This window comes from Amphiprion ocellaris, chromosome 20 (genome assembly GCF_022539595.1).
Source record: "Amphiprion ocellaris isolate individual 3 ecotype Okinawa chromosome 20, ASM2253959v1, whole genome shotgun sequence".
Classification (NCBI taxonomy): Eukaryota; Metazoa; Chordata; class Actinopteri; family Pomacentridae; genus Amphiprion; species Amphiprion ocellaris.
Genome location: NC_072785.1, coordinates 26,123,980 through 26,148,019, shown reverse-complemented (window position 1 = coordinate 26,148,019; position 24,040 = coordinate 26,123,980). Strand labels below are relative to the sequence as shown.

General features: G+C 34.6%; 2 protein-coding genes across 2 annotated transcripts; one reads left to right on the top strand and one right to left on the bottom strand.

The window, feature by feature from the left end:
• The first annotated feature begins 96 nt into the window (after positions 1-96).
• LOC129347762 (papilin-like) lies at positions 97-7,242 on the top strand. The gene is made up of 8 exons (XM_055005923.1): positions 97-462; positions 537-664; positions 1,388-1,442; positions 1,544-1,690; positions 2,964-3,091; positions 3,373-3,481; positions 5,005-5,180; positions 6,577-7,242. Exons 1-8 carry the CDS (start codon positions 224-226, stop codon positions 6,738-6,740), a joined length of 1,146 nt encoding a protein of 381 aa, XP_054861898.1. The 5' UTR covers positions 97-223; the 3' UTR covers positions 6,741-7,242.
• A 4,368-nt stretch (positions 7,243-11,610) lies between these two features.
• On the bottom strand, positions 11,611-23,459 carry LOC111573535 (uncharacterized). The gene is made up of 8 exons (XM_055005974.1): positions 23,400-23,459; positions 22,842-23,305; positions 20,644-20,744; positions 14,448-14,494; positions 12,672-13,019; positions 12,556-12,579; positions 12,360-12,466; positions 11,611-11,895 (listed from the first exon to the last, which is right to left on the bottom strand). Exons 1-8 carry the CDS (start codon positions 23,434-23,436, stop codon positions 11,872-11,874), a joined length of 1,152 nt encoding a protein of 383 aa, XP_054861949.1. The 5' UTR covers positions 23,437-23,459; the 3' UTR covers positions 11,611-11,871.
• Positions 23,460-24,040: the final 581 nt, after the last annotated feature.

The following is a 24,040-nucleotide window of genomic DNA, read 5'->3' as shown; positions in this document are numbered from 1 at the left end:
TATTTGGGACGTTTGGGAGGTGAAAAGTCGACATCGTCCTTGTTTTTAACATTCGTTGGTTTCTAATGTCTGATTTTGTCGGTGAGTTTTGCACTGCTTTTATGTTGCATGATCGTCTTTCTGTCTTTTCCCCTCTTGAAGCCAGGTTGTGGGCGCTCTTTATGCTTGCTTTGGTGACCAACAGTGGAGCATAAAGTGACTTTCATCCTCTTCCTCCTTCCAAATGTCTCCTTCTTTATCTCTTCCTTCCATGCTTCCTTTCCTCCTTGGTTTCCTCCTTTGCTTGCTGTCGTGTTTCCTCAGTTTGACCTTAGGAGGGGTGTCCATCGATAAGTCCGATCCCTCCACCGTGGAGGCGTTGGTCGGCCAGACGGTCGTGTTGCCCTGCAGAGTCAGTCCTCCGCCGTCGTCCACCGTCGTCGTGGAGTGGAGAAGAGACGGCGTCCCTCTGTCCAACCACAGGTCAGCAGAACCCAACACACCCCATTAAATGTTCAACTTTAATTTATGTCATTAATTATTTCTATGTTCTTCAGGCATCACCAGCAGCCCAATGGTTCCCTGTTGGTCGGTCCTCTCATCGTCTCAGACTCTGGCTGGTTCCTTTGTGTGGCCACTCGAGTTCGAGAAAGAGATCATCGCTACATTTACCTGTCGGTTTCAGGTACTGTTTGGAAAGTTACCTCGTTAAAATGTTCATATGGTGTTTTTTATAAGCTGGATGATGCATCATGAGTGAAATCAGCAGTCATGACTGAGTATTTCCACCTTAACCCTCCTGTTGTCTTCATTTATCGGCACCAAAAAATATTGTTTCCTTGTCTGAAAAAAATCCAGAAATTCAGCAAAAAAAATTCCCCAAATTTCTGAAAATTTGCAAAACCTTCAGGAAGAAAATTCCAATAATTCCTGAAAAGTTTCCCTAAGTTTTTTTTTTTTTTTTCAAAATCCCCAAATTTGGCAAGAAAATTCTTATAAATATTTTCAAAAAATGAGTAAAAATCTTCCCCAAAAAAATCCTAAAAATATCTAAAGCGAATTTCGCTGGATTTTGGTTGATTTTTATGTGAATGTTCTTAAAGAAAATATTAGAAGTTTTACTGATATATATGTAATCACTTTAGATATTTTTAGGATTTTTTGGAAGATTTTTACTCATTTTTTGAAAATATTTACAAGAATTTTCTTGCCAAATTTGGAGAATTTTTTTTTTAAATAAAACTTTTAAGGGAAACTTTTAGGGCTGAGTCAGAACACGGCGACCTTGAAGAGTCAGCCGTTCTGTACGCCTGACCTGCTGATGTGACGTTATGTAAGTGAGCTGTGGCAGGAGCGCTGACGCTGAGAGTCGGATTGTGAGTGTTTAATCGTGTGTTTGTGTTCGTAGAAGGATCATCTCAGGTGCTTCCTACGTCGCTGCCCAGAGACGGTCCACTCCCCAGGTCAGGAGGAGCTCAGAATACAATAAACCAACAGTTTGATCAATGTTGAGGCTGTGAAAGGAGAAGATAAACTCATTGGCATTCACTGTGCTTTCTCTCAGGTTCAGTATCGAGCGTTCGAGCTCCTCCATGGTGGAAATGCGAGCAGGACAAACTGCCAGACTGAGCTGCAACATCGTCCCTCCTTCAGCTCTGCAGTCTGTCAACATTCAGTGGACTAAAGACGGACAAACCCTCAGTGACCCCAGGTAACCTTCAGACTGGGCTACTGATCTGTACGCCTCATATCGAGTCCACTGTCACTGCAAGATCCTCCACTGTGTCCATTTTATATGTTATTTTACACAATAAAAAAAAAGCGGAAACAACAAAAGCAAATTGTGCAGGTGAAATTTAAAACACCCCTAGAGGCTTAGAGAAGAAATATCACCTCGTATGCTTTAGAAGCTTATACAGAAGTCAGGGATCCACAAAAATAGGCAAAAAAGTAACCAAAGGATTAAAAAAAACATAAAAAAGACATAAATAAAATAGTGTAATTAGGTGCTTTAGTGTATATTTGTGTATACAAATGTGTGTATGTGTGTACATCTGAGTGTGCAAATGAGTACAAATTTGTGTTTATTCATCCCCTTATGAAAGAAAAAGAAAAGTATAAAGAGAGAAAAATAAATTATAGTCAAATATGATCAGTTGGGACAATTAACTTTGGTTCATTGGACAGGAGCAGTCGAGCACAGTACAGTTTGAATAGAACTAACCCAGAACTCCCTTTAATGGAGACTCCATATACCGTTGGAAAGCATGAAATAAAATGACAACTTTCATTAACTTACAGAAAATAAGAATCATAAATGCACCCTAAAATTATTTACACACATGGATAGCATCCATTATACATATATGTAAGTCTGTTGGGGTTGAAAAGAACAGTATAAAAAGGAAAAATGGGAAAACAGTACAGTTTTTTGGCTTTTTAATATTAAATGAAGGACATTTACAAGTTTAAAAACTATGAAATTACCTATAATATCTTATCTAATGGCAAGGTAAAGTGGTCTAAATGGGGGTTAGGGTGTTCTCATGTAGCCCTATTTTAACTTGCTTATTTTATTTCAGTAATGTATTGTACTTAAATTGTTTTCTTTCTACTTTTTAGGCACTGCATTTCTTGTGTTATTTCATTTGTTTTTTGTGACGAACATATGGAGAAAGATTTTCCATCAAGATTAATAAAGTTGTATCTCTTCATTAAGCCATTATAGTTGTATTTTTTATGACCACCCCATCTACTGTAGATAATGCACTGACTACATATAAGCACTTTATAAAATCCTAGTTCAGAGAAATCAAAGTGTAGCTTTAATGGTTAAACATGAATGAACATCATCTACAACTAAGATACCTACAAGTAATAATTTGCTCATCACCTGTATGGTTTTATAATCCAACTAATTGTAATTTGTACTGTTTAGATGTTGTCTGTGGTTGTTATTGTAAAGTAAACGTTGTTTCCTGCAGGTTCACTCAGCACTCAGACGGGACTCTGATCATCGGCCCTCTGAAGTCTGAAGATTCTGCTGTTTATACGTGTACGGTTTCTAACCAGCAGCAGCTGGAGCAGAGACAGCTGCAGCTCAGAGTCCAGGGTGAGATTCATCACTTTATTAAACACAAAACATCCAGTTAGTAACAGACTCCTTCCTTCTCTATGTTTAATGTGACTTTTAGACTTGATGTTGTAGTTTCACGTAGTCACCAGCAGAGGGCAGTATAAGTCACCTGATGCTCACTATCTGTATTTTTAAATATTATTAAAGGTGAAAATATTGTAATTACTCACCAGGGCCTCATCCAGAACAATAATGTATGAGCTGATTTTATGAAAAAGTCACATCATCTGATGTTTTTTCTGTTTTTTCTGGTTCAGCCGACCTGCGCATCACTACAGCTCCCAACAACATCCAGGTGTCTGAAGGCAGCACTGCTCTGCTGCCCTGCGTCGTATCCGGAGACAACGTCAACATCGGATGGTCCAGGTAAAAATTCACACATCACAGTGCTGGAAATCAACACTAGTAGAGCTCAGGTTGAAGTGATGACCCAAGAATAACCAGGACTGCAGGAAAGTACACTTACAGAGTTTGTAGGGGAGTTATTTAATGAATTAAAGGAGAAGTAAATAAGATAATTGTGTTTTTTAAAGGACTGCGGTTAACTTTAAGGATGTTTTATCTAATTCACAGTGAAAATAAATTGCTTCACTCCATGAATTTATTTTGTTGACATATTAAACGTTCAATAATGTCTCTCAGCTGTGACTCCGTTAAGTTGAAATCAAGTAGTTTCAAAGAAACTAATATTGTTTTTTTATTAACCAGGCAAAACAAGTTAAAAGTGGAACAATCAGTTTTATTGAACATAATTCAGGTGATATTCTTCTCCAAAATTACCAATAAAGTAGATAAAACAAATTAAGTTTTCTTCAAACACTTGAAAAAACTTATGTTTCTATAAATACTGACTTAGTTCACACTTAAAACGGTTATAAACAATAGAAATGTGTAATTGTAACTTGCAGAAAGTGAAACTGAGAACATTAGTGACGGGAAAACAAACCTTGTAGTTGAGTTTTACAGATTAAAAATATGATATTTTATAATGTAGAAGTCGTTTTCCTCAGTTGAATTAAAAATGTCCATGTTCTTACATCCAAGTAGTGTCTGAAATTTAAAAATTAACTGCAAATATCTGTAAAATAAGGATATTTTAGCTGATTTGAATGCAGCAATAACAGCGAAACTTTGTAATTTCACAGTCACATGTAAAAAAAATATAATGAAATTATTATTCGTGAAAATCTTGATTTTTATGTGGACATTATTTAAGGTTTTGGCCTGGCTTTTAACAATAAACATGTAAATTAATACTCTTTATGTGATTTTAATAGTATTTAAAACTGCTGCAGTTCATAAAGTGACTTTAATTTACACAGTTTTTCTTTCACATAAGGATAAATATTAGTACAATACTGTTTTGTTTTTTTTTTTGCTCATATAAATACAGTAAAACTAGTGTAATCCTAGAACCAGATGCTGTTTAGAAAAAAAAAATCTGATTTGTGAAAATACAGATTTTTGATGTGGACATTATTTTAATACTTTTTAAAAAATGCTTTAATCCTTTTTTTCCCCCATGATTTTACCAGTTATCATCTGTAATTCAACAAAACAGGCAACATTATTTGTAAAATAACTTTAAATTGTTCAAAAAAATACTGCTAAAAACACTTTTTTTTTTTACATTGTACAGTCATTTTCTTATTTAAATCTTCAGTGTTTTATTCATTAAGTGAAAAGCATAAAGAAGAGAAGACACATCAGTTAAATTTATTTATTTATTATCCCTTATTAATCCCACGAGGGGAAATTCTGATTTTCGCATCTTTCCCTAACTGGGGGAGTCAGAGCGACGGGTCAGCCACAGTACAGCGCCCCTGGAGCAGGAAGGGTTAAGGTTAATAGATCCTAACAGAGTTGTTTTGTATCCTGTCTAACTGTAGAAACGGTGTCCCGGTTCGTCCAGACGGTAGAAACATCCTCACATCGTCTGACGGCAGCTTGATCCTGAACAGCGTGAAGCCTTCAGATGAGGGAACCTACACCTGTAACGCCTACACCGGGATCTACTCCGTCAGCGCCACGGCTGAAGTTAGAGTCATCAAACACACACAGCAAGGTGAGAACGACAATCACACTCACTCAGAAATACTGGACCAAGCGTTTAACAAGTGTTTAGTCTGGATCTGATCTCATGTTTAGCTGTCTGGGATCAAGTAATCCAGTTTACTTCTCTACTGTGGTGGTTTTTCAGACATATTGGACTGTTTTACCCTGATCAAGACACAAACTTTTCATTTTTTGAATCACAGGCATCCAAATTCGACAACGGAGTTTAAAATAACACATACTGGAGGTTTTATCCACATGAAAACAAGACTGAATTATATGATCTAATGTGATTTATATCGACCTTTTCAATATTTTGACCCAATCCAATAAGGAAACTCAGGTTCTTCTAACCCGCGGAGTCCTGGTGTTTAAATGTGCTGGATATCTACCGTGTAGAATGAATTCAGAATACATTAACACAGCTTGAAACATTTATTTTTCCTCCCAAATATCATCATGTGATCACAAATATTTTATTCAGTCAGATAAAGATTGATTTGATCTTTCATATGTGGACAGAAATAAGGTAGCAGAATTTAATTTATCATCGCAAGCAGACGGTTTTCACAATAATATTAGAATAAAAGGACATTTTTTGGTATGATGCATATATAAAACCTGATATTTGTGTCCAGTGGATGAGCAAACAAGCACATAAAAAATGCAAAGACCTTTAATATTAAAATTTTAAAAGAAACAGTAATGTTTTAACAACCAGATTGCAAAAAAAACCCCAAACAAAAAATCCTATAAAATCATGTAAAACGACAATTTAATAAAAGTACTATATTTATCCATCATGAAAATGTTTTCTAGCCTTGTGCTTACATGAAATCTTGGATTTTTGGGGCTTTTTAATGTTTAGTGAAGGATATTTACAAGCATAAAAACCATGAAATTACATACAGTATATAATCAATTGATATAATGATAAATGGCATAAAAAAGTGTATTTTGTTGACTAACAGTGCTGATGAAAACACATTTATTCAACATTTTTATATTGAAAAATTCTGTAATTATACAAAATATATCTAATTTACTAAACAAATATAAATAAAACAAAAAAACCAACATTTTTTCTGTTAATTGTATTTAACTGCATGTAATTTTAGAAACATATTTATGGTATTAAACACAATGTATCAGTTTCATCTATTAAATTAAAAGGAAATATTTGTGAAATTCAGATAATTTAGTCAATTAATTCTAAGTCTTTGTAAATTAGGTGTTTTTGTAATTTAATGGATATTTTTGTGTATTTCAAAGATAGGAAATGAAATAAATAGGAAAAAAAAATCAATTTAAAAAAGTCGTTATTTTTTACTCACGGAAACCGGGCAGTGTTTTGTCTATTTTTATTTAGTTTTTATGAGCTAAATGAAGTCTCTCTGCCGTTCCAGGAGTTGATATTCCTCCTGAATGCGTCGACCAGCCTGAATTGGCCAACTGTGAGCTCATCGTTTACGCCCGGCTTTGCTCCAACACGTATTATTCCAGTTTCTGCTGCGCCAGCTGCACCAGACACAGCTCACAGAACAATGGCAGGTTCAGTCGATCCGGATAATAAAACAATAAAAACAAACTGCACAAACAGCAGCTGCAGGAGGAAGAGGAAGTGTTTTTCATTGTTTTAACTCTGAACTGCTGCATTTGCCAAAAGGACTCACAAACCACTGACCAGGCTGTGCAGAAGCATGAATGAATCACAAAAAGGGACTGATTACCGTAGATGTAGATGAACTAGGAGTCTGTTCAGGGATGGAAACGAGAGAAACCCTGTAAACCTGTAAAGTCTGCTGAATGTGATGAGGAGAGGAAATATTCTCACTCTGCCACATCTTTAAAATAAGTTATTCACTCTCTGGAAACCTGCATGTTCTCTGTTTTTTAGAGAATGGTGAGGATTTCCCTTTGAGATTATGGAATGATTTCTGTTCTGTTGTGACCACTTCTGTGTTTTTAATGTTCGCCGAGACAAGAATCAGTTCTTATGAAGCCCTATTTCCACTTCATATTGTCTATTTTTTTGTAATTATTTGATATTAAAAGTCATATTTTGATAAAAACCTGCGTTGACTTGAATGACTGTAGCTGATGTTCCAGTCAGCACCACATGGGGGCGCTCAACATGGGAAAGTAAACGTCTCAGTCTGCTGCTGGAACCTTTTTCTTTATATCTTTTAAATGGCTCAATATTTAGGCGTTTAAAACTATAAATTATGCTGAATAACTGCATTAAAATGTTTAAAAATGACTAAGCAAACGTCATACATATTGTGGACTGGTGGACTTACTCTCTTAGAATTAGGAAAACCTGCATCTGAATTCATTTCTTTTATTTTTATTAATACTTGGTTTTGTCGTAATTGCAACATTTCAACATGTATTTAATATAATGAATTAGTTTAATTTTAGGATAAAGGGATAACATGGCTGGTTTTAATCCAATATACAGCTATTTTATTCACATATGATAATAATCAGCGTTTTCTCATATCACTTATAGAACAAAGTCACTATTTGAAGCTTATCAAAGATCTGAATCATTATTTTCATCGCTTACAATTAAAAAACATGCTGAAGAAGTATATCAGGTAGATATTAGCCAACTAATACAGGCTTTAGATGTTGGTTTTGTATATTTGGATGCATCTTTTGCAGACAGAATTACAGGCAAATGATTTTTTGCTAATATTTTGATTGAGAAGCAACTAGAGACAGAAATTACAGACTAATATCAGCCTGTTGTTACTGTTTTGTAACACACAGATTATAGAAACATCATTTCTTTTACAGATTTTAGGTTATTAAGAAGGTTTCTATCAGTAAATGGAGAAAATGACTGTGAAGCTTTAGTTAACTCTGAGATAAAACTCTCATGTTACAGAAATAGAAGAAACTCTGGGTGTCGATAGATTTCGTTTGACTTTTCGGGGGAAACACATGATGTCTGAAGATCCTCCTCCAGGAAAATATGAGCATCAAACATTTACATTCCTGCATTCTGGTGATTTTTTATGCACCAATTAGTGAATTTTCTGCATCTATTAATGGCGGTGGGGTTTAAATAAAGAAGACAAATAATGAAAACAATAACATGAGACACCCAGAGGCTACATCATTGCATATTTTTAATATAATTCTGTGAATATAATTGAGGTGTGGCAGGTTTAGAGTTACATTTTGAAAACTTCACTTGGCTTTTGGTCATTTCTAATCAAAAATCAACCAATTTTTCCTCAACATTTGACAACACTCATGTAATTTGCCCGTTGCTTCTCTTTTCAGGGAGGATATTTTGACACTCAGCAGGTAAAACAGGTGAAAACGATCAAATGAATGACGATCAGGTTTGGTTTCAGGATTTCATTAATGTCATCAGTCACACCTGCGTTTCCTTCACTGTGACCAGGTAAAATATCTGCAGAGAAAAAGACCTTCTGAAGCAGGTTGTTTCAACAGAAAGGCAAGTTTTATACTTCAGATTTATTAATGCAAAAAGCCTCTTTAAGAAGAATAACATGATGATTTGATTTAAGATAAAACTAGAGGCTTTAAATGCCAAATAAGCTTTTATTTGTAGTGTTTGATTCCACAATATTGGCAAATATTACCTCCAAGTTCTCATGTTTTGAAGGAATGTTTTAATCTAATGTTTAAAAAAAAGCACCTTAAAGTTGTTGCCCACTTCAAATAATGTTCCTCTCAGGTTATAAGTAAACTAACTGGAACATTCCGGGGATTTTTTTGGAGGATGTTGAGAGATTCATGATAACACAAGAAGAACAGTCCTTCAGTAAAAAGGCAAAATGTTCCACCTTTTAGAACATGACGTTACTAGAACGTTATAACGGTTGCATTTTTGTGTGTCGTTAGAAGAGTAGTTATTCACATTAAAATGTCTTATGGGTTAGACTGCAATGAAGCCCCTCAGTTATTTATTTAATATGCTTTTTGTTCATAGTTGCCTTTAAACTCTCTCTGATCTGCTGCAGCATAAAAACACTCCAATGTAAATTTCTGCACCAGATGTCAGTAAACAGCTGCTGTTTGTCACCTCAAATCACAAAAAACCATAAATAAACAAATTACACAGTGACTGTATTAACACAGGCCAAAACTGTAAATAACATCTGAATCACAAATATTTATTTTTTTTTGAATGGTCAGTCATTTTTCTACATCTTTTATTTGTAAAATTATGCTATTTTTGCTGTATTTAAATAGTCAAAACTGACAGATAACAGCTGTTGGGGTAAAAGCTTGGTTTGAAACTCTTACATAAATAAAAATATGACATGCAAGTACATTATTTTGCACAGTGAATGTTAAGAAGCATTTGAAAAACATTATATTTCATGTCTGCACCTGCTAGTAAAGCATTATGATAAGCATAGTAATATGCTATGCATGCACGGTGGTGGCATCATCATCAGGCTTTCAATGACCTTAAGTGAACACTGACTGGCAGATCACGCCTGTCAGGGTAAAAGTTTTAGATTTTCATCTATTTTGCATAATATTTGTGTGTTGTTAGTTAGATGTGTAGTTATTTACATGAAGATGACAATGAAACTTAGTGTTTTATTGTAGATAGCTGCCTTTATACTCTATAATTCTCTGCAACATAAAAAAATTCAACTGCAAATTTGTGCACCAGACCTCAGTAAACAGCTGCTGTTTGTGACATAACACACACATGTTTATTTGGTGGCTTCTGTTGAGACACTAGTTGTAATTTTTTCCAGCTGTTTGCAGAGTTGGTGCAGAGCTGCAGGTGCAGCCGGTGAGCCGGAGGTTGTGGTGAAGTGGAAGGTTTCACCTCCGTCGTTTCTCAGCACAGACAGCGAGCTGCAGGCTGCTCTGAAACCACATCCTCTGTTCTGCTGTTTTCACCAGCAACAGCTTTGACCTCCTTCTGCCCACAGATGAGAACTGACTTCCTGTCAGATGAGGCAAGCTCACACTCTGACATTTAGTTTCCTACTGACGGCGTTTAAACTAAAGGAAGAGTTTATTTGTTCTAAAAGAGAATCTAAACATGTTTGCACACATCACTGCACTGCTATAGGACACTAAATTTCTGCAAATATTGAGCAAATGTACAGTATTCAGAAGCGCAGCATCAACTACATGACTGTTTTCTAGTGATCCTAACAATAACAAGGAAACGGTTTTCATTGGTTACACTTGTATGAACGATTCTCATTATTTTTCTACATTTTTCTGTTGGAATATTTATTCTACTTATTTTAGTTTTCTGATTCTGTGAATATACTGACAGGAATTAAGCCTCATTTTATTGTAAACTGTGTAATTACAATGTAGGAATTTTAAACCCTCTTTGTTAACAAAATTTGTGTTGTGAGTGCAACTTTTTAAAATAATAAGTTCATTAAAATTAGTGTCATTTATTCAATTATATATATTGTGTTAAACTACATGTTGACAGATATATGTGCAAAAAAGCAAGACAGAAAATGGGATAAAACCTACTGAATCAATTTGTAAATTTCTGCTTCTTTTTTTTTTTTTTTTTTTTTTTACAAAAGCTTGCCAGAAAGTCGGATAAAAACTAAATAATTTTGTAAAATAAAATGAATATAAATACTATAGAAAAGCAAGACAGACAATGAGGGAAAAATAGATTCAATTTGTAAAATAAATTGAATTTATTTTTTTGATTATATTATAATTGGATTATAAAATAAAATAATCAAATATGAATACTAAAAAGCAAGACAAAAATGCAACTAAAAATCTATTAAATTAAATTTGCAAAAACAAATAAAATATAAATATTTTTAAAAAACAAGACAGAAAATGGGATAAGAATCTATAAAAATCAATTCCTAAAATAAAATGCATATAAACATAAAAAGGCTGAACAGAAAATCAACTTGTTAAACAAAATGTCCATTTAAAAAAAAAAAAAAAAAAAGCAGGTTGGAAAATAGTATAAAAAATTGGCAAAATCTAAATGAATTACTAAAAGCAAGACAAAAAAAGACAACTAATAAGATCAATCTTTAAAATAAGATAAATACAAAATACTGAACTATAAGGACCACTAAAAGGATTAATTATTAAATAGTTGTCACTAGTAAATCTTTCATCACCAGTTTTCTCGTTGGAAAATCTTCTTATGACTTAAAATAAACCGGCCTCTGAAGTTTCCTGAGCTGAGATGTTTCAAGATTATGTGGGAGAAAAAATAACCCACTTCTTAGAAAACAGGCAGATAACAAGCAGCTAAAAATACCCCAAAACTGTCTGTGGAAAATGTGATGTTCAGTGGAAATGTAAGCAGATGTAAGTGCATGTCGACAACGTGAAGTATCTGACAGATACCATCATTTATCTGCTGATAATATCTTGTTTTATCCCCATTTTTATCGTGTTTGAAGATAAATGAAAGAATATGACTTTCAAAATCCTCTCAGAAACTTTTATTGGTAGGAAAATTCAGCAAACAAGCATTTGGCAAACACTTAACAAATCTATCAAAACTCTAAAATATCTGCATGCTGTTTATTAATTTTACAACAGGAACAAACAAAACAATACACTGTGTGCAGAATTTGAATTGCTCATTGATTATATAAGACTGAATGCAGCTTTATAGAAACACAACAGCTCTTATAGAATATTATTTACAGCTACAGAAGTTAAACTCGTCTCCCAGGACTCAGCTCTCATTTGTGTTTCCGACTGGAACCCTGCAACAAACAGAAACACGTTTTTGTTTTAATTTTCATTTACATAATTTTATCATCATCATCAGACTTTCAATGACCCAAAGTGAAGGTAATTCCTGTTGGGGTAAAAGCTTAAAAAGTTTGGTTTGAAAATCTTACATGAAAATAAATATGGCATGGAAGTACATTAGTTTCCACAGTGACTGTTGAAAAGAATTTGAAAAATATTATATTTCGTGTCTGCACCTGCTAGTAAACATCACAGTAGTATGTTGGTATGTCACACATGCATGGTGTTGGCATCATCATCAGGCTTTCAATGACCCAAAATAAACACTAACTGGCAGATAACGCTTGTCAGGGTAAAAGTTTGCTGTGAAACTCTTACATAAAAATAAATATAGCATGGACAGACAATAAAAAACAACATGTGTGTAAGCTGGATAAACTGTGCAGAAACAAGCTGGAGATCATGTTCAACAAACCTGAAGCTTCCACACCAAAAACCCAACGAAGACTCCATAGATGCAGCTCTTGACGATCACAACAACGTAGGAGAGTTTGGCACTTTGTGTGACCTTCAAATATTCCCCTGCAGAAAAAACAAAGGAATAATTAAACTCAAATGTGCTTTGTGGAGACAGAAAGCAGCTGCTATAAACTGTAGAATAATATATTCACCTCTTGTTATGCCTCCTCCTTTGCCTGATAGAAAAACAGGAAGTGATTAGATGAGAACAGATGATTGTTTACATGTATTTACACCAGAATTAGGATCACTTTCCTGAAGAACTAACCTTGAACACCATGAAGTGTGGCAGTATGATTGGTGGTTGTCTCTCCATCAAAGAAGCTGACGATGCACATGAAGGAATTCTCTTGGTTTTCCCAAAGTGCAGCATTGACCTTGAACCTGCTGGTGATTCTGTAGGAACCCTCAATCTCCTGGGCAGCGCTGTCCGTCGCCACGCCACTAGAATAGTCCTCATCATTGATTTTCCAGGAGACTGTAACATGGTCGGGGTAGAAACCAGAAGCCACACAGACCAGGGTCTTCTTTCGTTGCTTCTCTTTTTGGTTTCTGCACTCCTGCTGCGAAGGTTGAAGGATTTTTACTTTGGGTGGGGTGACTGGGCGATCTGGATCTGCAAAGACAAAAAAATGCAACTTCACATGAGGGACCTTATTACCAAGATTTAGACACTGACAAAAAGACACACTAGAACTTTTTTTAACAATGAATACAACATGATTACTGCAGGTTACAGAACTTTTTAATGCAGTTATTGATCTTACCAAGAACTGTGAGCTTGGTTTCTTCTCCAACACAAGCAGGATTAGAGTCAAAACACACTGATACCTCACAGGCACAAAAACTATCAAACTATGCGCCTTTTACAGTCACTATGGTGCTAGACACATTTTAAACAGGGGTTTACCTTCATTATTTCATGCAAAGAAAGCAAATGCAACATTTTAGCATCTGTTGAGCTGCTGTTGGCTGTCACCAATGTTGTTAAAGACAGATTAGCATTTTTTTCTTACAGCTTTTAGATAAGGATATCTGAACTTTATATAGATTTTTTGCAACAGAACAGAGAATTTAGTCACATTCTGTAATCAAATCTTGCAGTTTTGAGTGAGAAATGGCTAAATTAAGACTTTAAAATAGCAGATTTTTAAAATTTAATGTTAATTTTCTGATTTCAATTAATAAAAAATTAGCACTCATGATTATATTTTTTCATTTTCTTACCTAAAACTGTCAGTTTGTTGGCTTTGCCAAAGTAAGCAGGATAGTTGTTGGTGCTAATTTTTAGATAAACTTTTGCACACAACTACAGCCAAAACACACATTTAGAGCCTGAGATTAAAAAAAAAAAAAAAAAAAATACACATATTGTAGTTTCCTTTTACTTTTACCAGTGTGTATATATGCGGTTCAATTTACTTGTCATTTTTAACTTTTACTTCATTGTCCCAGCTACTTCATTACAGAACTTTTTAATGAAATTATTGATCTTACCAAGAACTGTGAGCTTGGTTCCTTCTCCAAAATAAGCAGGATAAGCTCCAGAGCACACTGATACCTCACAGGCACAAAAACTGACAGAACTTTGTGCCTTTTACAGTCACTAGATCACATTTTAGATCCAGTTTTACCTTCATTTTTTCATGCAAATAAAGAAAATTCAACATTTTAGCATCTATGGAGCAGCTGTTTCTTCAGTGCTTTAAAATAAAATGTCTCAACAGACTTTTTTTTTATCCGCCACAGAACTGAGAATTTAGGGTTTGGTTTGTCATGAGTTTAGCAGTTTTTAGTGTCAGATTTACAGCAACAGATGGTGACACTGGGAATAAACCAAAGTAAGACATTGAAACAGGAGAGTTTTACAACTTATCAGTCATTTTTTAAAAATTTAAATTAAAAAAAATCAACATAGATTAGCATAAATGTTTTTATTTTTTATATATATATATATATATATATATATATATATATATATATATATATATATATATATATATATATATATATATATATATATATATATATATTATTTTCTTACTCAAAACTGTCAGTTTGGTGCCTTTGCCAAAGTAAGCAGGTGTTGTACTCGTTCACATTGATACACAGCTGCAGAAAAACTGCTCTAGTTTTCTAGTCTGACACCTGTAAACTGACTTTGTGCCACTTTAGATGAACTGAACAACTTTTGCACACAAAACTATATGCAAAACACACATTTAGAGCCTAAGATTTAAAAAAAACAAAACAACATACATACGTTTACCAGCACATATGCAGTTCAATTTACTTGTAAACTTTTGTTTATTTACTTAATTAACCATGAAAGTAGGTTCTAAAGTATAACAAAGTCTTGTTTCTGTACCAGATGTTGCAGAACTTATGTGAAATTAGGACAACATGCTGGAGAGTGAACAAGACATTAAACCATATTAGTTACTGAACAATCGTTTTTCAGATTTAGGGTAAATAATGTTCATAAAAACTGAATTTTTCTCATTTTCTTACCCAAAATTGTCAGTTTGGTGCCTTTGCCAAAGTAAGCAGGATTGTACTGGTCTACACTGATACAAGGCTGCAAAAAATGCTCAAGCTTCTGTGTTTACTGTCAAACTACACTCAGAAAATCCTTACTTTGACAAATTAAATCAGGTTTTTATGACATTAAACTGCTGATTTAAGGTCAATTTTAGAGCCTAAGGTTTAAGAAAATGCAATTATTGACAGTTTTGTTACTGCTACTAGTACAGATACAGTTCAGTGTACTTAGTTTTTATTTTCCTCTATCACTTCAATTTTAGTGCAAATTACACATTAACAGAATGAATTATCCATCACATTGATTTATTAAGTATAACAAAGTCTAGTGCTTGAATCAAACTTGCTTTTCTCTTGAATTAACAGATTTGTCTTATTTTCAGCAATAGATTTGAAATTTTTCTCTGCAGTTTTGACCTCAACTATCACTGATTAAAGCATCTTTACTCAACAGTTTTGTAGATTTACAGTAAATAAAAGCATCATATTTTTAGAATTCTCTTACCCAAAACTGTCAGCTTGGTTCCTTTGCCAAAGTAAGCAGGACTGTAGCTGATCACACTGATACATAGCTGCAGTAAAACTGCTCAAGCTTCCAGTTGTGACACCTGTACGCTGTTTTTGTGCCGTTCTTATCAGATCAACTGAAGGTTTTTCTTCACACATTGAAATAAGACACTCACACTGTACAGAATTATTAGCAATAAACTTCTGATTTAAGGTTAATTTACGCCGTTAGGATGAAAACCAATAAGTTTGTAAATACTGCCTGATGGATATGATTTTTTTAGGTGGTATTTTCTTACCTAAAATGGTGAGTTTAGTTCCAGCTCCAAAGTGAGCTTCTGACTGTTAGTTCAGTGTTTCATAGCGCTGATAAGAACCAACTGTGACAGTATTAATCTGGGCTTAGAGCCAAAAGTTCTACAGAATAACATCCACAACACTTGGTTTTGCAGACAAAAAATACAACTAAAAGCCTGTTTTTCCTCCTATTTAAAGAGAGAATGCTTTGTTGTCTTAATTCCACAGCAAACAAGCAATAAGTTAGACTTTATGAGATAATTTTTGCAGGTTTTCTTACCTAAAACTGTGAGTTTAGTTCCAGCTCCAAAGTAAGCTTCGCTGGTGGAGCACAGAGACTTTAACTGGAACAAAAACTCTTCCTGCTGCCTCCTTTATTCTAACTTTCTCACTTTTTAAAGCCTTTAACATGCAGTTTACAAAATCCCTCCAGGTTTATTTTCAATTTAAACATCTATTCCTACTTTTGACAACTTCTATAGCTGAAGATTATTTAATGTAGTCGTGATTATAAGCATTAGAAGTTGTCTGTGCTTTGTAGATATCTAAACAACACATTTCTGGACCGTATGTAATGAACTTGAAAATGTTTTTCTTACCTAAAACGATTAATTTAGTTCCTCCACCAAAGAAAGCTTCACTACCACCAGAGTCACAGTGCAGCTGATCAGAGTAAAAACAGCCTGAGATGCTACTTTTACTCTGCTGCTTTGCTTTTTAGTTTTGTGATTTATGTAAATTTCCTTAAAAACCAACAACTGTAGCCTGTTTTTATAACATATTTGCAATACAAACCTCTCAATTAATAACCTTAATAAGCTTTATTTTAACTTAAAATGAGGTTAGGTTAACTAAAATAAGCTTCATTCTTAGATTTCAAGAGCAAAAATCAATGAAGTGAACTTCAACTGGACTAACCAGCTATAAACACTTAAAATATTGTTTATTATACATTTTAGTTTCTTACCTAAGACGGTTAATTTAGTTCCTCCACCGAAGTGAGCTTCAGCATTAGTGTCACAGTGCAGCTGATCAATGCAAAAACATCTCAAGATTCTACCTTTACTTTGCTGCTTTCAATTTTAGTTTTCTAATAAATGTAATTTATCTCCAAAATTAATAACTGCAGCCTGTTTCTAAAAAATATCTGCAATATAAATTTCAATTATTGAGCCTATTAAGCTTTATTTTAACTTGTAAAAGAAGTCAATTCACTCCTCTAACCAAAATAAGCTTCATTCTTACATTTAAGAGCAAAAACTGGATTTAAGATCCACACGTTTTTCATTTATTTTAGTTTCTTACCTAAAACGGTTAATTTAGTTCCTCCACCGAAGTGAGCTTCAGCAGCACTGGAGTCACAGTGCAGCTGATCAGAGTAAAAACAACCTGAGATTCTACCTTTACTTTGTTTTTTTTTTTTTTTTTTTTTGCTTCTCCAATAAAACCACCAATTTTGATAAAATATCTGCAACACAAACCTCTCAATTAATGAGTTATTATTCATTTTACCTTAAATAACAACAGTCAGTTTGGTCTTTTTTGACTGACATAAGCGCCATTCTTACACTTTAAAGTAGCAAAAAGCAATGAACTGAACCTAAACTGGACTTAAAAGCTGGAGACACTGCATTTCCAATGATGTTTGTCTTATGTTATATTTTCTTACCTAAAACAGTTAATTTAGTTCCTCCACCAAAGTGAGCTTCAGCAGCACCACCAGAGTCACAGTGCAGCTGATCAATGCTCAAAACAGTCTCAGATTCTGCTTTTACTTTGCTTCCTTGCTCTAGTTCAGTGATAAATGTACTTTTTCTTTAAATCTAACATCTTCAGCCTGTTTTTACAAAATATCTGCAATACAAACCTCAATTTGCAGCTCATTAAACTTCATTTTAACAGTTTTTTTATGCATTTAAAAAGCATTGAGCTGAATTTAAACTACATGATTGCTGCATGTTTCGTAAAGAAACTCAACAACTTCAACTCTGTTTTTCATTTATTTTTGTTTCTTACCTAAAACGGTTAATTTAGTTCCTCCACCGAAGTAAGCTTCACCACCACCAGCGGCACAGCGAAGCCATCAATGTAAAAACTGCTCAAGATTCTGCTTTTACTTCCTGGTTTCTTTAAGATTTAATCTCTTGTATTAATTATCCAACATCCAAATCCATCATTTGCTTCATTGGTGACTGATTTTGACACGTTTAACATAAAACAAAACATTTTTTTCTATTCAACATATTTGCTTTTACTAGTTTTACTTTTACAGAATCAAGCAGAAGAAGTTTTGATGTTTTACTCACCGAGAACAGTCAGTTTAGTTCCCTGGCCGAAATAAGCTTCGTACTGACACAGTGTTTGAGCTTCACGACAAAAAGCTCTGAGCTGAAACTATAAAGAGCTTTAAGTTTGTCAAAGAGCTGCTCTAGTTTAAAGGTTTACACGTTTGTTTTCTCACCAAAGAGCCTTTTACAGACTGTAAAATAATACATTTCTTACCTAAAACTGTTAATCTTGTTCCTCCACCAAAGTGAGCTTCATAACCAGAGTCACAGTGCAGCTGATCAAAGTAAAAACATCCTGACATGCTGCTTTAGCTCCAGTTTATTAGATTTAGTTTTTTTTTTTAACTATTTACTGTAATAAATATCACTTTTTCCGACATCTTAAACAGCAATTGCTGCACAAAATTTTGGATTTTATTCAGAAAACACTATTTTTCTCCTTAAAGGACAGATTTAGTTTAACTAATTTTACTTATTCAAGAGCTGAAATAATCAGGAGAAAGTTGTACTCACCGAGAACAGTCAGTTTAGTTCCCTGGCCGAAATAAGCTTCATAGTTGGCACAGCACTGACGCTTAATATCAAAAAGTACTGAGCTGAATGTTTCATTATAAAGACCTAAATACTTAGAGCGTCTTTCTGCACTGCTTCAGCTACAGATTTTCTTACGTTAATTAGATTTTAATGGTCCTTTCCTTACCTAAAACGGTGAGTTTGGTTCCTTTTCCAAAATATGCTTCGTTGGCATTATCAAAGTACAAAAACACTGAACATGAAACTGGTTCTCTGGCAGAATTTAGATTTTTAACTTTTTACTCATTCTTTTGTCAACACTAAGCCTCTAAACTAAAGTAGAATCCATCAGAACATAGAATTAATGTGAAATATTTACCTAAAACCGTCAATTTGGTTCCTTTTCCAAAGTAAGCAGGATTAGCCTGGTTCACAGTACAAAAACACTGAACATGAAACTGTTTCTCTCCCAGAACTTAAATGTTTAAGTTTTCATTATTTCTTCTGTCAACACTGAGTCTCTAAACTAAAGTAGAATCCATCAGAACACAGAATTTAAATGTAATGTTTACCTAAAACTGTCAGTTTGGTTCCTTCTCCAAAGTAAGCAGGATTAGCCTGGTTCACGGTGCAAAAACTCTGAACATGAAACTGGTTTTCTGGCAGAATTTTCATTTTTCAGTTTTTACTCATTTGTTTGTCAACACTAAGCCTCTAAACTAAAGTAGAATCCATAAAAACACAGAATTCAAGTGTAATATTTACCTAAAACTGTCAGTTTGGTTCCTTCTCCAAAGTAAGCAGGCCGACCGTCGGTCACAGTGCAAAAACACTGAACATGAACTGAACATGTTCTGTCACAGTTTTCATTTTTAAGTTTTTACCAATTCTTCCATCAGTACTGAGACCCTAAACTAAAGTAGAATCCATCAGAACAGAGAATTAAAGTAAGATACGTACCTAAAACTGTTAGTTTGGTTCCTTTTCCAAAGTAAGCAGGATCAGTCTGGCTCACAGTGCAAAAATACTGAACATGAAACTGGTTCTCTGGCAGAATTATCATTTTTAAGTTTATCCTTATTCTTCTATCAACACTGAGTCTCTAAACTAAAGTAGAATCCATCAGAACACAGAATTTAAATGTAATATTTACCTAAAACTGTCAGTTTGGTTCCTTTTCCAAAGTAAGCAGGATCAGCCTGGTTCACAGTGCAAAAACACTGAACATGAAACTGGTTTTCTGGCAGAATTTGCATTTTTTAAGTTCTTCCATCAGTATTGAGGCTCTAAACTAAAGTAGAATCCATCAAAACACAGAATTTAAATGTAATATTTACCTAAAACTGTCAGTTTGGTTCCTTCTCCAAAGTAAGCAGGTTGAGTGTTGGTCACAGTGCAAAAACATGAAGCATTAAACTCTTTCTCCATGAATTTACTTTTTCAAGTTTTCACTAATTCTTTTGTCAACACTAAGCCTCTAACAGAAGTAGAACATCATCAGGACACAGAATTAGAATGAAATATTTACCTAAAACTGTCAGTTTGGTTCCCTCTCCAAAGTAAGCAGGTTGACTCTGGGTCACGGTGCAAAAACTCTGAACATGAAACTCGTTTTCTGGCAGAATTTTCATTTTCCAGTTTTTACCAATTCTTCCATCAGTACTGAGTCTCTAAACTAAAGTAGAATCCATCAGAACAGAGAATTAAAATTTAATATTTACCTAAAACCGTCAATTTGGTTCCTTTTCCAAAGTAAGCAGGTTCGTTGTAGCTCACAGTGCAAAAACACTGAACATGAAACAGTTTCTCACAGAATTTACATTTTTGAGTTTTCATTATTTCTTCTATCAACACTGAGGCTCTAAACTAAAGTAGAATCCATCAGAACACAGAATTGAAATGGAATATTTACCTAAAACCGTCAATTTGGTTCCTTTTCCAAAGTAAGCAGGATCAGTGTAGGTCACAGTGCTCCGAATCAGTTAAATATTTCAGCTTTTTGATTAAAAACTGATTTTTCTTCAACTTTCACACCAACATTTCCTCTATTTTCAGTCGGATGCAGTGAAATGAAACTGTGAAGCTCCAACTTACCCAAAACTGTGAGTTTGTTCCTTTTCCAAAGTAAGCTTCAGTTCCAGTGTCACACTGAGGGCCTCCTTCAGCAAAAAGTCACCAAACTTTCCATAATCCTGCTGTTCAGACACAGTTAAATAATCCAGAGGATGAAGACGGTTTAAACCTGCAGGCTGAGCTTCATTATGTCCACATTAGTTTTAGGTTTTTTAAGAAAAGTGAAGCAAACTTTTGAAGGTTCCAACTCTGAACTGAAAGGTTTTAAAAAACTTTTTTCATCATAATTTCTGCTTCTAAAGATGCTTTTCAGTGCCAAAGTGTCCCAGCATCCTGCCTGCCTTCAGATTCTGGATTTTTCTGCTCTCCAGAGTGTTTTTAGCTGCATGCAGCCGTCGACACAATGGAAGTGAATGGAGGAGGTTTTTGTACGACGGCTCTATGGAGTTGTATCACCGTGGCCCCCTGTCCCCACGGTGAAAAAGCATCATACAAAAACCTGGTGCACTTTTGGCTGTGTGTCGTCTCCTTCCCCCACCCAGAACCTCCATATCTCAGCCTCCATCTCTGCGGCAGCAGCTGTGCAGCTCTGACGCCTCAAACCGACGGCTGCTATTTCTGTTAGAGCTAAGAAAAGACGCAAGAAGGAAGAGAAAGCTGGTTTTAGTTTGTAGCTGCTCAGAGGAGGAGACATCTGTGCTGGTCACAGATCTTTATCCAATCAGATAACAGCAAAGAGACTCACTTCTACTCACAGATGGGACTGATGCTGCAGGTGATGTTGTTCCTTCAAATTTGAGCCAACAAGTGTCTTTAAAATGATTTTAAAGCCACAAAGCAAATAATTCTATGGTCATCAAATCTAAATTGTGGCAGTAACACACATCTGATGCTAATTAAATGTCTGATAAGAGGAAGACAACGTATCATAGTAGGAGGTATTGTATAATGCTATTTCTGTGATTACATGTTCTCCAATAATAAAACTACTACCTACGTAGACTCTACTGAAATGTGGTGGAGTAGGAACCAGAGTAGAAGTCATAAATTTTCTGGACAGAGTTTCAAAACCAAACTTTGAATATGCCACAAGAAAAGAGAAACATTTGAAAACAAATTAAGACATCAGAAAAGGCAATAAAAACCTCATAAATTATATCTTAAATGTCCGAGACAACAATAAACCATTAAAAAACATATTAAATAGACAGAATCAGGCAATAAATCATCAGAAAAGACATTAAAAATATCAAGCAAATCTATTAAAAGCATTAAAAAGACTAGAAATAATTTTAAAAAATCAAAAACAGCCAATAACGCATCAGACAAGGCATCTAAAACATTACAAAAGACAAAAAGAAATTAGAAAACCCACTGAAAGCATGAGATATGGCGATAAAAACATCAGAGAATACATTCTAAACATCAGAAAAGCCAATAAACCATGAGAAAAAAAAGCATTGAAAAACAATAGTTACGGCAAAAAACATCAGAAAAGACATAAAAAACATCATAAAATGCAACAAGCATTAGAAAGACATTACAAACATCATAGAATATATTATAAACACCAGAAAAGCCAGTAAAACAGTAGAAAACAAATGCTAAAAACATACCAAAGACAATAAACCATTAGAAGAGATCATTGAAAGCATTAGATAAGGCAGAAGACATATTAGAAAATTCAATAAAAACATCAGAAAAGACATTAAATGCATCAGAAAAGACAACAAAACCATTAGAAAAGACAATTAGCATGCTTACTTTTAAAATTCCATTTAATATCTACTAAATTTATACAAACTAGAAGCTTTTCTATGAAAGAAAAACACAGTTGTTCTGCAGATTATGTGGAAATTACACCTTATTTGGATTAATTATGTATAATTAATTTCAGTCTGACTTCCGACAAGCACAAGATGATGTTTGTTTTTTTTTTTTTAATTTGAATGTAATCTCACATAAACCCAGCAGAGGTCAGTGTGTGATGACTCTTAAATTTGATCTTCTTCTTATCAAGCTGGATGCAGAATTATAGCAAAAATCAAGAGTGAAGCAGAAAGTGAAGATGAGAAACTGTTCATGAGAGTAAAACTGAAAGAAACAGAAAACCTTCGCTGTGCTGCTGACACCTGCTCACTTATCTGAACAGATCAGCTTTGTGGTGCTGCAGGAACATGACTGAACTTCTACCTTTAAATGAATCAAAAAATGTTTAATATTATTATTTTACAACAAACTTTCTTTTGTGTTTTAATGTCAGCCTTAAAGAGTTTGCACACTTTAAGCTTTTCCTTTAATTTCTTGTCTTCGTCTTTCCTTCCTGGTTTTCTCCTCAGGTTGTTGTCCAGCTGCTGAGCTTTTCTGAACCACTGTGGTCCTGTAGAGGCACAATAATAAACAGCCGAGTCTTCAGCCTCTACTGGGTGAATCTGCAGACTGGTATCAGTTAAAGAAGGCCGGGACATGGTGTACTTGTGTCTGTGGAAAGGATCTTCACGGGTCCAGACACCTACACCAACAGAATGTGTCATTAGCTCCAATTTCCCGATGCTTTTTTGTATGTACCAGAGCATGCGGAAAGTTCTAATGTCGTCCTGTTTACATTGCAAAGTTACATTCAGGGCTCCTTTGTGGCTGAATGCAAATGGAGGCTGGTGAATGTTTGTGCCAGCGCAGAAATCTGGAAAACGATACAAAAAGGTGGGTTAATCAACAAATTCAATGAGGAAAAACAATGGTGTAGTTGTTTTCTGACTGAATATAGATGTTCTTACCAGTGAAGATGAGAACTGCAACCAAGAGAGGCTTCATCTCCTGAATTTATAATCACAACTTGAGCTGAACAGCTACTCTGCAGTGAAAAATGTAGATACTATCGAACCAGCCACAACTTTTTAAGCAGAAAGTCTGAAGGAGTTTCTCTACAGTCTCCTAGTGGTTACCAAGTTGCTACTGCAGCTAAAGTCCGAAAAAGACCTTAAGTCCTGCTCAAAGGCACTGTGAAAGTTGTGGACATAAAATGTAGTTTGTTGTGGTGTTGACTTGGTTTCATAGCAGATTAACTGATGTTACATTTTTCATTTTATAGTGAAAAATGTAAAGAAACTCTTCACACTTCTATTTCATGAGACTGACGCGTAGAAGAGGAAGTTAAAACTGATTCATGGCCACAAAAATTCTTTTATTTGCAGTGATGATGTGTGATTGATCCCAAAACAACATTCTACTGGAAGACAATTTTCACTGACATACAGAAAGTTAGCATCAGCTGGGAACAGCTGGCGGAGGCTCCTGTCCATGAGGTCTTCAATTCCCACCCTTGGAAGGATTTCATATACCTCTTGGAGGAAGCTGGGGACTTGGAACCTGAGTGGGCCATTTCCAAGGCCTTCATTGCCAAGGACAATTTTTATTT

Coding starts and splice junctions, on each gene's coding strand:
- LOC111573535 (XM_055005974.1), bottom strand. CDS start 23,436: ATGAAGCCTCTCTTGGTTGCAGTTCTCATCTTCACTG. Junction 23,306..23,399: donor TGCAGTTCTCATCTTCACTG/GTAAGAACATCT, acceptor ATCGTTTTCCAG/ATTTCTGCGCTGGCACAAAC. Junction 11,896..12,359: donor TTTTGGTGTGGAAGCTTCAG/GTTTGTTGAACA, acceptor TGTTTGTTGCAG/GGTTCCAGTCGGAAACACAA.
- LOC129347762 (XM_055005923.1), top strand. CDS start 224: ATGTCTCCTTCTTTATCTCTTCCTTCCATGCTTCCTTTCCTCCTTGGT. Junction 3,092..3,372: donor GCTGCAGCTCAGAGTCCAGG/GTGAGATTCATC, acceptor TTTCTGGTTCAG/CCGACCTGCGCATCACTACA. Junction 5,181..6,576: donor CATCAAACACACACAGCAAG/GTGAGAACGACA, acceptor CTGCCGTTCCAG/GAGTTGATATTCCTCCTGAA.